Genomic DNA, 14,024 nt, shown 5'->3' with positions numbered 1-14,024 from the left:
TATATATATATATACACCCTACAGTTTACACTACTGATTCAAAATTCATGCCCCCCCCAGCTGCTGCTGCTTCTTGAGGGCTTTGGTGCACACATGCACAGATCTGCAGGTACCCCAACCTTCCAGAGAAAAAGGAAAAGACATGGATGAAAAAAAGCAGTTCATCTTAAGGGCTTTTGTATCTATCCAAAAGAAACGGAGGAGGGCCCAAGTCGGCTTCTTCCCTCTGCAGGTCACCTCTAAGGCTTGCTTCAATCCATATCTGCTAAGCCTCAGCCAAAGCACTGTCATGGAAAGTCACTTTTCAGCACAGACTGCTCTGCACTTTTTCTGCAACCAGAAAATGCAGACATGACGTTTTTCTTAAGTGTTCAATATTACAAGACAGAATATAAATATCACAAAACAAGTTAAGTATCTTTCTAACACCAGGGTAAATGATCAAATACACTTGAAAACAGGAACAACAGAGTCGAGGCTTCAGTCGTAGAGAAGATAAAGTTATACAATGATCCGGGAGTGAAGTCATTATGAAAAATGAGGGTTGGAAAAGGCTGACACAAACCTAAAATACAGCAGTAATAAATACTTCATCTGACTTGCAATCTGTTTAAACTTAGCAGTGACAGAAAGCTGCCTTCCGCTCCAACGAGAGCCCTGACGGAGACAGAGGCTGACACCTAGCGTCTAGCAGCCCCAACAAGCAGGCGTGGGGAGAAGGTGCCCGGCCACGGTTACAAGGACAGCGAGCAGTGCTGCTGTGACACAGCACCCTGGGCAGGCAGCACACACGTGCAGCACGGCACTGCCAGCATCCCCCAGCTGCAGGACCATGAGGGGGAAGAGCACCTGCAGGGTGGAGGCACACGAACGCAAACGGACACGTGGATGGAAAAGGGAAGGCTGTGCTGCAAGGACAAAAGCCACGAAGGCACAAAAAGTCTCCATACGGCCGCAGGTTCCTAACTGGTTTACTGGAGCTGCCGGTGGCACACGCTGTCTCTGAGCTCACTGTCCTGACGCCCTGCCAGGCTACACCCCTTGGAGAGGGAAGTGTCAGCTGGAAGTCTTTATCTCAGTGGTGCAGCGATGGACAGCTGCCAGGCTGCATGATGGCCCGACCACTGCGTGCTGCCAATCAGCCTGCAGCCTTCTCCTCTGTCTCTCTCTCACAGTAAGCAGTGTGGTTAGGGAGGAAGCCTCTAAATGTACAAGGAGCACTTATCAGCAGTGCCGACTTTGCAGAAGGGACTGAACCCTAAAATGGAGGGAAGACATGGCTGCTCAACAGCTGCTCAGCAGAGCTCTTACCTGGCAGTAGCTCGTGGTTGGTTCATCATCAGAAGTAGAGTTCTTCTCTTCTTCCACATTGTGCCCTGGACTTTCTGCCTCCCTCTTCTTTGAAGGGAGGAGCCAGGTGATGCTCTCACAATCCTTCTGAGTGCCTGGATCTCCATCTTCTGTGTCATCAGCAACCCCATTCTCTCTGCTTATCTGCTCTTCTTTCCCGAGCTCATTTTGGCTTAAGGAAGAACTGGGCACAATTGGGTTACCGAACTCCTTCTTATGCAATAGCCGCCTCTGAGCCTGCTTCAAGCTTTTCTGGTAAACCTCCAGCTGACACAAGATGACACTGGTGTACTGGTTGGGGTCCACCCCCTTGGGGCAGAATGGGATTCCCCAGTAATAGTGCACCGTGTCTCTCAGCTCCTCCTTGTGCTTCTCCTCTGCCACATTCAGCATGCAAAGCTCAGGAGAAGAGTCGGACACCTCGTTCTGCTCTGCTTGCTCTGTGGTAACACAGACCATGGCAGCACGCCTGGATTTTTGGGTGTGCTTAGTACCTGCCCCAGCACCACTCATCCTGGGGCTGCCACCCTGCTCTGTGGTACAGCTCTTCAAGAGCTGGGCTGAGCTCCCAGCACTGGTTTCTCCCGCAGAATGGTCAGAGCAGGGCAGGGGCTGCTCCTGTGGTTCGTGGTCTGCTGCTCTGGAAGAGCCTGAGGGGCCTGTGAACAGTCTCCGAGGTGTCAGCCGCCAGGAACCTGAAGGAACCCTGCCAAAGGTGGGACTCAAAGAGATGAGGTCCTCTCTCAGGGTGCTGGGTAACATGTTACTAGAATCATTCCTAGGTGGCGGGGAAGACTTTTCACTTGACCTTGTCAAAGGCTGGCTGTTCCCCGGAGACACGATTATGCTGGATACTAGTGAGCTTTCAACGATTTCCTGGCTTAACCTCCTCAACACTACCAGGGGGCTCCGGGCAACATCCATCTGTCCACTCCCATCAGCTTTGCTGCTCTGTGAGTGGGAGCTGCCCTTGGAGCGAGGGGTGTCATGGCGAGGCGCCAGGCCTCCCAGGATCCCACAGCCCTCTTGCTCGGCTGGGTGGCTTTGGCCTTGTGTGTCCAGCATTTCCACAGACAACTGCGGGGTTGCACTGGAGGAATCCAAGGGCTGACAGCTCTGAAAGACAAGAGGTTGATTCTCTGAGAGGTGCGTTCCATCAGCAGGGCATAGCAAGAACAGACTGCAGAAACCTGTGTGCTGCATCCCCAGGTCAAATTAGCGTACCCCAAAACAGGAGACTTCCTGTGCCGCTCACTAGAAATGGCACAGAACATCTACACTGTGACTGCTCTGCTTCCAGCTCCTGCTGGAAACTGCAAGGCATCCAGTAAAGTCTTCTTTTGTGCAGCGTGGCAAAGCAAACACAGAAAGAGATGCTGCTGAAGAACCGTAGTAAGCCTCTTCACAGAAGCACACTTACATTTAGGCTCTCAGCAATGGCCTTCCTCAAGAGTTCCTCTTCCTCCTCTTCCTGACAGTTCACTTGTCTGGCTTCTTGCTCACTCATTTTCAGGGCCAGTGCAAACTGTTCCTCTTCAGTCATCTCTACAGTAGGAAAAAAAGGATAAAGTCATGTCACAGCCGTAGGTGTATGCAAACACCCTACATTTATCCAACATCTTGAGAGATGTCCACAGAGTCCCACCTCCCCAGGAGGAATGCAGAGTAAAGCAGATAAACCTCAGCTTTCCTGGAAAAGCATCAGCAACACTAAACAGAACAAGTAACACAAGTCAGGGACCACTGTTAAGGTTTCTATAGCAGTCTGAACTCTGACTCTTTGGGTATATTAAGGGAATGCCTTACTGCCTTCACCAAACAACATATTCTAGAGCTACAGAATGCGTGTGAAAGGACGGAGAATAAAGATTGTCAAATCGTGCTCATGTTATACAGGATAGAGTCAGGAGTAAGGCAGGATAAAGAGAACATCCTCCTTAATGCACTTTATTTCCAGGCAAATAGCATTTCTCGCTGTCTTCTGACACAAAGATGTCTGCAGTACCACAGGGGACCAAACCAAGAGCAAAAGAGCCGCACGCTGCTCACCCCAAGCTGCAGGTGGAAAGCTCCATGGAGGATAATGTTACTTACTCGGTGGTATTACGAAGGATCTTTTACATGCACACATCCCCTTTCTGCTCACATCATTACTCCACTGCATCACTGAGTCAGTCATGCATGGGAAACAGGTTTCCTACAGTCATAACTGCTATTCCAGCAGAAAATTTCTTCCCGAAATATTCCTCATTCAGGGCAAACCAGAAGCTGAGACTGGCTATTTTGAAACAATGTGGCTACTTACTTTGGAAAACACTTATTTACTTAGATTCAATCCAACATTTTCACTACGCTCAAAATATACGATGCCTGCAGAACAGAGCGCAGCGTGGAAAACAACTCAACAGCACTCTCAGGAGCTGAAAAATGCATCTTCACACTCACAGCAGACTGACAGATCTCCTTCAAAACCCACTCCCTCCTTCAGGCAGAATCCTGCACAGCCATCTCACACACAAACCAAGCGCCTTGCTCTCTGATGGGCTCCGAGAGCTCTGAAACATGCACCTTGCAGCATTTTTTGGCTGCTCTGATTACCAGCCGTTAGATTTCCTCGCATGTCCTACTAAATCAGCACTTAGGTTTGGACGCGTAATTTCTCTTTAATAATTTCTTGAAGAATTAAGGCAGCGGTTGAGGCGAAGGCAGACAACAGCACACACAGGGCTCGTGGGGATCCTTTGTCCTTGGACAAAGTCACTCTGTAGTGTTCCAGCCAGCAGGGACCAGGGAAAAACACGCTCTCACACAACAGCCCAGGGTACGAGAAGGCTCCTGTCCCCACGGCAGCTCTTCACAATACCAACACCTCCCAAGCATTCAGCGAGTGCGTGACTTGCTTCCCTGCCCAAGCCATCATGGCAATTAGGCCAGACCCCACTCGTTTTGACACGTGGAAGGGAACCGGTGCACGTGATCATTCCCACAACACGAGACTTCCCACGTGCTTAAATTAAAACGGGGGCCTAAGTGTTCTCCCGTTCGGGCTATCAACAGCCACGAAGCTCAGTGTAAAGAAACATTTTTTGGCGAGTTACTACTGTACATTTTGTTTTCCTCTCCCTCTCTGGCACAGCAATTTCCCCTCTGGGGACAGGGAACGTGCCAGACAAATGCTGCCTCTGGCACAGAAACCAGCGACAAACAAAACGCACTTGGTTCATGTTCCAATTGAGTAGATGCTCTGGGGACGGGGAATGCTCGAGTTGAATTCCACCTGGCGTGCTGGTGGCTACACAAAGGCTGCCAGAGAGCCAACGTGCTCCTCGTCCCACAGCCTGGGGCAGGTCTGCGTGCCACAGCCCAGCGTCTCCGTGTTCTGCCAACTGGAGGTGGGTTACTGGGGTCATCATGGCGGCAGATCACAGATTCAGAGCACTGTGGCCTCTGCCTGGCACATGCAAGTATTGCTTTGGGAGTAAGCAGCAGGAGCCTGGAGCTCGCTCTGGTTCCCGGAGGCCGCTGGAGGCCATTGGAGGCCACTGGAGGCTGCTGGAGGCCACTGGATGCTGTCCTAAGGAGGGAGGGTCAGGGGGAGGCTGTTTTTAAGACATCACAGCCCTAAACAAATTAAAGCATTTCAGAGCCTTTTTAAATGCTAATACGGCAATTTGCTAAGCGATTTATGTTCCATTTTGACATTTGCAAAGTGAATTAGATGCAAAACCCCGCTAGTTGTAGCTCTAACACTTACTAATAAGAGATTTACTCAAAAATAATGGAAATGCAGGATCTGGGTATTTCCACAGACCCGAAGTGCAATTACAGTAAAAACATGGAAGCGTGCTTTAAAGCACCGACTACACCCAGCAAAGGAGAGGGAGACTTCTTCACGTCTTTGTACTCCCATTTATCCCGTCGGGATGAAACGTCACAGATAGATTTTAGTTATGGCTTTAGGTTACAACGAATAAAACCACAACAAAGCGAAGATGGGAGGACACGCTTCATAACCAGAGCCTGCAAATATCTGCAATTTTCCAGTTTGGAGGAGAAAGTATTTTCTCTACCCAGAAGCACCAAATGGTTACAAAAGACCGATTCGCCTCACACCTCAAAGGATTCACTTAAAGACCCCGAGAAAAAATAATTACTATTTCGAATCTTAATTTGCCTAGAGGCAAACACCAAAAGCCCAATTACAGCTTGCGATAGAGGAGGGAAGCGAGCCAGCACCGCACGCACACCATATCCCTGTGCTGCACCGAAGCCTTGCCCTGCATTGGCACCCACCAAGGAAAGAGGAAGACCTGCATCAAGAGTTTCCACACCTAAAAATGCAGCACAAGTCCCCCGTGACAGAGGGGCAGAGCTTTGCGTGCTGCTTCTTTGAGGAGAAAGCGGAATAAAAGAGCTCAGCCCTTCTCCCCCCCCTCCTACACCAGGCTCGCACAGCGGATGTCAGCTCCCACCAAGAGCCAGGCTGTTCCGTGCCATGGCCTAAGGCCTCTATTAAAAACAATTTAATTCGCACAAGCCCTCTGAGGGCTGATGAGCCCAACTGCTGCCGCTCGCAGAGCACCGGCGGGCTCCATTTTGCTCAGCGACTGCTCTGTGCTTCACAGCAGACAACCTCTCTCTCATTTTAAAGCGGTCTGAATTTAACTTGTCTGAGTTGAACATGCCGGCTGGCCGGCTGCCTTGCAGAGCACAACAACGTGAGCCCATGGGCTGGGGCAGAGCAGCAGCCTGCCTTGTACGGTGGCTGTAACCAACAGTGCCACGCAGACCGCTGACAGCACTCCTTCTGCTTGTGTACCCACAGCACTGACAGCCACTCTGCGAGAGATGCTAGCAGGAACATTCCAGCCCCTTCCCTCTAGCGTCTGTTTATAGACCTGTTGTCCGTGAATGCATTTAATCCCTCATTAAAGCTGCTGATGCTGACCTCTCTACAACCTCCCGTGACAAGCAGTTCCAGGAGATCACTACATGCTGTGTGAAGCATTACTTGCCTTCACCCATTTTAAACCTCTCTCCTGCTATTTCCACCGAATGCACCCTGGCTGCCAGAGCTGGTAAACAACAGCTCTGCGTTCAGCTTCTGCACTGCTTCCTGATGCAGACTGATCCCACACCACAGCTGTTCGCTCCCTGTGCTGCGGGGTCCCAGGCCCACGTCTCCATCCTGTGATGACCCAAGCAGCTTCTTCCTGGATGTCCTCTCCTCGTCCTTGAGAAGCAGAGACCAGACCTGCACACAGCACTGTTGATGTGGGTGCACCAACGCTTTATGTAACAGCAAAGTGACGTAAAACAAACCTCTTGTTCTTCACACCCCTGCCACAATGGCCAGCACGGCTGGCTGCCCCGTGCTACAATTTACAGCAGAAGGGTCTGAATGGGAAAGCACTTTGTGTCTGAAGGGGCTTTCGGATCAGGTTTGGATCGGAACTGATCTCAAAGCTTGGTGAGGTACAGACAATCTTGAACAATTATCTTGGAAGCACCGGGGTGCAAGCAAGCGACATTCAGAAGGCAGATTCTACCCCTAAGAAGGGAAGCTGTGTGTCCCAAGCCCCTTCAAAGCCTTTCTGCAAGGGAAATAATCTCAAACACAAACAGCAGAAGCTGCTCAGCACCAGTCTGCTTCCCCAGCCCCACGCTCAAGACCTACGTGCAATTTTTCTTTTAGCAGCAAACTTCGTTCTATCCAGCTGCTGTTTTGCTCTTTTCGTTTGCAATCCGCTGTCTTCCTTTGACTCCTGCTGTAATGGAAAAAAAATATGGTGAGCGCATCCAATATGTAGGAAATACTACCAGCTCCCTCCCCCCCTCCACTCTGACACAAACACTGGTTCAAGAACAAGCCGCTATTTGTGTGAAATTTGAATTTCAAACATAATTCAAGCACATTCTGTAACTATTAAAAGCAGTGTGATGAGCATAACGAGCAAAAAAGAGTTACAGACTGACATAAACAGAGAAGTAGGAGAGACAATAGACTTCGTGCCAGTCACCACCAAGCTCTGCACCTGCTGCCTATGATTTTAGAGAGAATGTGTTTGGCCTCGCTAAAACTTCGGCATTCACAAGCACTCAAAATGGAGAAATAAAACCTTTCTGTGAGTGAACACCTCATACCTGCGAGCCAGGGCTGTCTGCTGCCATTCAGCTCCCAGTACTCAACCCGCCAGTATTCAGCCCAAATGACTGTAGGTGGCCAAAAACAGAATCCCAGCCATTTCTGGGGACCCCCCAAATGCATCCCGAGGGCAGAAGCCAGCTGCATTTAGTTCTGGTGCCATTCTATCATCGCAGCGCCCTGAGAACTGCCACAATTGTGTCATTTTTGAAGCTTGAATACTTCAGAAATCTGCAGTCAAGTGGCCTCCAGCAACATCACCCATGAGAACAACCCCAGCCCATGCTGCTTTAAGCACGCTGACTGCAACAAGAATGGTCACAGGCTTAATTGGCACACATTTATGCAAGTTGCTGTCCTAACAGCTTAAGTGAGGGCGTACACATCACCGAAGGCTGGCCCTGGACCCCTTCCAATTTGTCTCTCTAAATCAGGTAGGATTAGAATCAAACACAGCATTTGAGGCAGACACCCACGCCTGGCCAGGAAGGGACTTCGCACAATTCTGCCTGCAGCCTCATTTGGGTGTTGCTGTCCACGAGACCTGCAGCAAATTGCCCCACACTCTGCCTCATGTCACCTTTGGGTCTTCATAGTGGGGCAGTGCTTTCCTGCAAAGGGAGGCTCTGCTCATTTCCCAATGTCAGCAGCTCCTTCTGCCCACATTCTGTAACCTGTGGAGTCCTTTGGATCAAACCTCAGCACTGAGCTTTGTTCAGATGTCTTCAGCTTTAGCTCTATCTGTAGATTTTATTAATGTATATACATCACCTGCTCCTTCTCGCAGATCATTAATAAGGGTGTTAAAACACTCACAGCCCTCGTATTGATCCCCCCGGCCTCAGCTTTACATCTCCCCAGAACAAGCCTCTCTTCTCTTCATCACCAGCCTTTGCTGACAGTTCTTTAGCAGGATTTCAATCCAGGAACGTTACTATACAGACAAAATTGAATTATTTATCCAAGTAAGGTTTTGCAAGATGTGCCATTAAGTGGTTTCCTGAAATCCTAATACATCACAGCTTTCATGTCCGCTAATACCTGCTTCACTCCTCACTCCCACCGACTTCAGAGCCTGCTCATACTAAGAGAGCAACACACTCCTGCTCACGTTAAGGGTGTTTCTTTAGGCTCCCTCCAGTCCCCAGCCAAACTTGGGTTTTGTTCTCCATTTCTGAGGTGTCCCTGTGGGCAGCTCACCCCTCAGGAAGCGGGATCACAGCAAGGAGCGCGTGCTGGAGGAAGAAAAGCAAAAGCTTTCCTCCTCTCCCTCCGCTCGTCTAACGGTGCTAAACTCATACTGCAAATTCTGGGGCAATGCAATCCTTGCAGGCTCTACCAATCCCCAGCTCTCCTCTCCAGGCATCAATCTTCCCTCATCACTCTTGCTCTTGCCGGAAGGTCAACCTGACACTCATCTGCAGCTCTCTTCCAGGGCACTGACGTGATTTACGAGCACACCAAACTCGCCATTGGTCGGCGCGCATTTACAGCACGCACTGCAGGGCAGCGCTGGGCTCGGGCACCTCCAGAGCTGTTGGGGTCACGGTGTGCCCACGTCCTGGGCGTCTCCAGTATGCGTTTCTGTTCCCTGTGCTGGGACCTGAGCAACACTGGCATTTGCAGCAGTGGCAGGAGCAAAATGATTGCAGGACACGTGTTGTACCAACCTCATACATCTGAGCGAGGTGTTTAAATTGCTCAGCAGCGTTCTACTGAACGGCCACAGCACAGCAAACTGCTGAAGCAAATCCAATTAATCCTGATGGGCCAAAATATACACACACACACGTCTCAATTCCAGGAATTCTTAAATCTTTTTTATTTTTAAAACCAGAAAATAGAACGTACCTTTTAATTAGGATTTATGGCTGTTTGTACCTCTGCTGGGAGAGAGCCCCGCAGGCCCGGAGCGCTCTGCATAAATGTGGGCGTGGATGCTAGGAAATGAAGGGGCCAAGGAATCACAGGAAGATAACAGGGCTTGCTCCTCCTGACCCAACCTTTTAATGCTCATCTGTCTACAAGGATAATAGGAACTCAGGGGGCCACTCAACCAACTGCCTTTCTAATAAGATCGCTAGTCCAAAAATAATCTTAATCAATTAAAATATTCCCAGACTGCCACCAATACTCTTAGTTACAAGGTCATCTCCAACACACAACTTCCAGGGGAAACTAATTATTACAGCTGAGGTGAGGTAGGAGCTGCACACCTCTGCTCAGTGCCAACCAGGAGAGCATCTCTCCCTCACCGTCAATTTAAAGTGTAATGGCCAGAAGGAATCCAAATTCTCTTTCTGCGTGTCAGGCTCCACAGTCTAATTTATGACGCTCTCTTATGAGCAATTTCACTGTCAGCATTGTACACAGATCAAGGAAAAAATGGGTTTCCAAAGCTCCCCACACACTTGGTGGATGGCAGCTGCTATTCTTCTCCCTTGTTTTTTAACCTGCTTGGTTTCAACAGACAGCAGGAAATCAAATTCCCATTTTAAGATGCTTTTGCACGTACTTAGGAGAACCCAGCTCCACCAGCAGAAACAGACACAGCTCTGCTTGCTTCTAAAAGCCCATAAATGGAAGCGACTCGCCAGACTCCCACATCCTGCTCCCTTGAATCCACATCATCAACCACAGAAATCAGCTTCTATTGACTCAGAGAAGGAAAGGCTACAGGAGAAGCAGAATACAAAGTCAAAAGGTCTGCTTCATTTTGCTGCTCAATAGCAGTTGGGACCATCTAACAATAGGGCACAGCCAAACGCCGTGCATCCTACATGGGAAATACGCAGATGAAAACCAGACTCATTTATTTTTAAAAGCTAATTAGATGTTGGAAGTGCCATGTTTGGTTCTAGCCAAGGCTGCTGCTGAAATTAATATCACACCCTACTTTATTAGTCAGTGACTTGAGTTCAGAATCTGTTTTGGTTCTGCTCTGCCTTTCAGTTCATTAGAACAAACCTGCTGGAAGCAGAGCGTGGAACAAGGAGACACGAGCAGCCTCCTGCCAGATGTGGTTTCTGACACACAGCGGGAGGCCAGGGAAGAAAAGAGGGTTTTTCAGTGGCCAGCTAGTCCAGGCAGTGCCTAAACACTGCTCTCCCTCTATCTCCCAAAAACATCATCTGATCCAGAACATCGATAAATGCCAGTATTTACTCAGACTCTGAGCATCTTCGAGCAGGAATACTCAGACAGAGGGATGTTCAGTGTCTGTGGGGAGGCAGGCAGGCACTGGATGCCATGCAGAACGAGCCAGCACCGTCACATTCCCCAAAGGCTGTAGAGCTGATGGATGGCAGATCTGGCAGAAAGAGCCTATGAGACTTCATGTGAATGCTACGAGTGCAAGCAAAGCTCACAAAGAATCCATCCAGAAGAAATGGTTTAAGCCACCTTTACATGAGCCCCCTGCGAGGTTCCACAGTGGATCAACAGGATTTTAGCATCTGCAGATCCATCGACTGGATTTGGACAGTGACTGGGCCTCTGGCTATGCTCTGCACTTGTCCCTGCCCCTCCTGCCGGGTGACAACCACACTTCAGAAAATCCCAAGGGAACCAACAACCCAGCTGGGGGGGTCACGAGCCAAAGCAGGACTTGCCATGCTCAGAGAAAGCTCTGTTGGGCACTGCTAGGAATGTTGTGTGCTTGGGTGCAAGTGAACGACCCGCCTTTTGGCACCCAGTGCTCCATAGGATTTGAACAGTCAGGGGAGACAGGAATGACTTTGTTCACTTGCCATGTCTGTGCTCTCAGAGAAGCAGTCTGCACACAAAGGAGATCATCTCCTCTTGTTTCCACAAAGCCAGAGAGACTGTTCCTAATTTGTCTGGCCCTTAAAAAAAAGAAGGGAAAAAAAAAAAAAAAAAAGAAGTTACCCCGAATCCAGGATTATGTATAATAGAGATCAAAAAGCCTCATGTCCAGAAAAATTCCTTCTGATGCAGCTCTGCAGATGCCACAGCACAGACATGAGCAAAGAAAGAAAATTTGGCAAAATAACATGGATGAGCTTGATAATCCAGCATGACTGAAAAATTCCTGGGAGAGGCAGTCTGCCAAAGATCATCAAAAGTGAGAAGCTGGAGGCTTTCCAGGTGCAGCTGCTACAAGATCTGCTGGTCTGGAAGCAGAACTAGGGACTTGTTCCATAGATACCTGCCAAGAGACTGCCAAGGAAGAAAGCCACTGAATCAATGATGCCCAAATTGTCCTTGCAGTTTTTGATTCATAAGGAACCATGTCCTAACAGATGCAAGATTAATTGAGAATGTATTGTTCTCTAAAATTGCTATTGATCTGAGTTTCCCACACCTCTTCTCAAACACATAACAAGGTCTTGCTAGAGCAAGAACAACAGTTACAGGGTCTGAAACTGAAATCCAACTTGATGTACACTGAAGAGCTGTGACAGTTACACAAAACAGACAGGATTTTTTCTTTTGAGATCCCATGCAAATCGAATTTTTGGGCGGTTTTGCAGAAAACAACGCTGCAAGAGACTGTGGCACTGGATCTGGGAGCTGATGACTCACAGAAAGAAAGAGACTGAACTGAATAAATCCACTCACTCAACCGACTGAGCTGTTGTCACTTAAACAGAACCTAATTGGCTCTTTAACGGCCTCTCTGAGCATATCCTTTTCTGTAATATGACCGATTATGCCATCAGAATTTATTGTTTATAGACAAACTTACAGAACAGTCAGGGAGCCTAACCTTTTTATAGATGTGCTTTAAGAGACGTTTGTTTCCTCTTTTTCAGATACGTGCACATTGAGATGAATAATTGTAGACAATAACAGGTCCTGATCTTTTATGTACTGCAGCATCTCTTACAGCTGCTGATTTCTTTTTTCCTTATAGGTTTCACAATAAAGGCCAGTGATGCAGCATACATCTGAAGTTAACTTAGCATATTGCAGAGCTAAGGGTTTAACCCCAATGAACTATTACTGCCATATGTTCCATTTCTTTCAGGGAATTTCCCAATGGGAAAGAACTCAGACAATGCGAAGAAAAAACATCCAATATCATTTGCCCTACAGCTTTTTACTGTTTATTTCTAGTGCTTTTCCCCTCCTCACATGATAATCGCCTTATTGTAGAGACTCATGCTCCAGATGTGGGAACGAAAAGGACTTGATTTAAGATCTACAGCTTGAGAGAGAACTGAAATGCTTTTGAAAATGGTGGAATTACAAAAAGCAGCTTAGGATCCCAAATCACTGGCAAGACAGAGCAAAGCCTCAACAGTCACACATTAAAAAAAATGACTCTAATAATTTTCTCTCATGTACCTCAAGCTGACGACAGATTCTCAGTGCTCTAGGTTTTTCCAGCTGGGAGTTCTTACACGTATCCCAGCATCAGTGTAACAGGCACAAACATCTCAGTGTTGCAGGGTGAGGCTCGTGCTGATGAGATGATGCCAGGGACTGGACCTGAGCTTTTGTGTCATTCCCGCTGCACGGCTCACCTTTACACCCTACGGCAACGGGTTAAAAATTCAGACTTCTGTAATTCAGGATCAGTTTACCAGACACCAGCTGTGCCCGAGCTACTCGAAGCCTGTGTTCTGAATCGTTCTCTTATCTATTTGCAGATAATACAGAATCACGTTTCTGTGGTTTAGCTGGAATCAATCAAATAAAAATTATGGAAAAAAAAGATTTGTAAAGGGATTGAGGAAAGGTTACTTTTAAATTACGTTTCAAATTCTGTTCTGAGAGGATTTGGTTATCAAATCCCAGACTCATAACTCACCCTCACCAAGCACACCATTCATTTCCTAGTCAAATAAGATTGGAATCATCTCACAGAATAGAAGAGGAATGGCACGAGATGCCCCGGCACATCGCACGGGTGCTCCTGCAGCAGCATGGCCTGGCACAGGCTGAGCACTGACCTCTCCATCGCTGTCAGATATAACAATAAACGCGTCCACAAAGCTGCGTTTCTTCTTGGCGCTGGCTGCACGCCTCTTCTCTTCCTCCTCTTCCTCTCCATCCTGACCTCGAGAGTCAGGGCCCTCCGCGGTCTTCCTTCTCCTTGGCATCCCTGAAACAGAGGGAAAGACTAAAAGCCATTTGTTTCCCTCTCATTTAGATTTCCCCTAATGAACAGCCCTTTCTTTTACTGTTTTTAGGCAAAATACAGCAGCCATTAGAACCTTATTACAAAGTGTGGTACATTTAGCAGGACTGGGAGCCACACGTGCTTGTCACCACTCGTTTAGTTAAGAATACTTTATTAGAGCTGATTGCAAAAAAGGGTTTCAGGGGAACAGCAACAGACAAGCACCTCGCCCAGAGCCCTTGCTCCAACAGAACGAGGCTTTCCTCTTCGCTTCAACCATTAATGCTCCCCAGCAAGCTGCCCAAAGCAGTGCTCCCAGCACAACCCCAGGCTTCCCACCCCCACATAGCCCTGGTGCAGAACACACTTGGACGAGGAGCCGAATCAAGCCAAGGGGACTGGGAGGAGAGGACCGGGATGAGAACAGAGCAAGTAATGCAA

General features: G+C 48.4%; 1 protein-coding gene across 3 annotated transcripts in view; it reads right to left on the bottom strand.

Moving 5' to 3' along the window:
• UIMC1 (ubiquitin interaction motif containing 1) overlaps positions 1–13,593 on the bottom strand; it is a 29,781-nt gene extending 16,188 nt beyond the window's left edge. For all 3 annotated transcript variants that reach the window (XR_002119894.2, XM_019620428.2, XM_019620429.2), the window contains exons 1-4: positions 13,414–13,593; positions 7,028–7,118; positions 2,771–2,895; positions 1,312–2,466 (exon numbers count right to left, since the gene is read on the bottom strand). Coding sequence is in view for 2 of the 3 variants with exons in the window: in XM_019620428.2 (XP_019475973.1) it covers positions 1,312–2,466; positions 2,771–2,895; positions 7,028–7,118; positions 13,414–13,563 (1,521 nt within the window). In the remaining variant the exon portion in view is untranslated. The remainder of the gene's footprint in view (positions 1–1,311; positions 2,467–2,770; positions 2,896–7,027; positions 7,119–13,413) is intronic.
• Between the last annotated feature and the right edge of the window lie 431 nt (positions 13,594–14,024).

This window comes from Meleagris gallopavo, chromosome 15, assembly GCF_000146605.3.
Source record: "Meleagris gallopavo isolate NT-WF06-2002-E0010 breed Aviagen turkey brand Nicholas breeding stock chromosome 15, Turkey_5.1, whole genome shotgun sequence".
NCBI classification, from domain to species: domain Eukaryota; kingdom Metazoa; phylum Chordata; class Aves; order Galliformes; family Phasianidae; genus Meleagris; species Meleagris gallopavo.
Note: the sequence above shows the minus strand (reverse complement) of the source record. Positions and strands in the feature narration are given on the sequence as shown.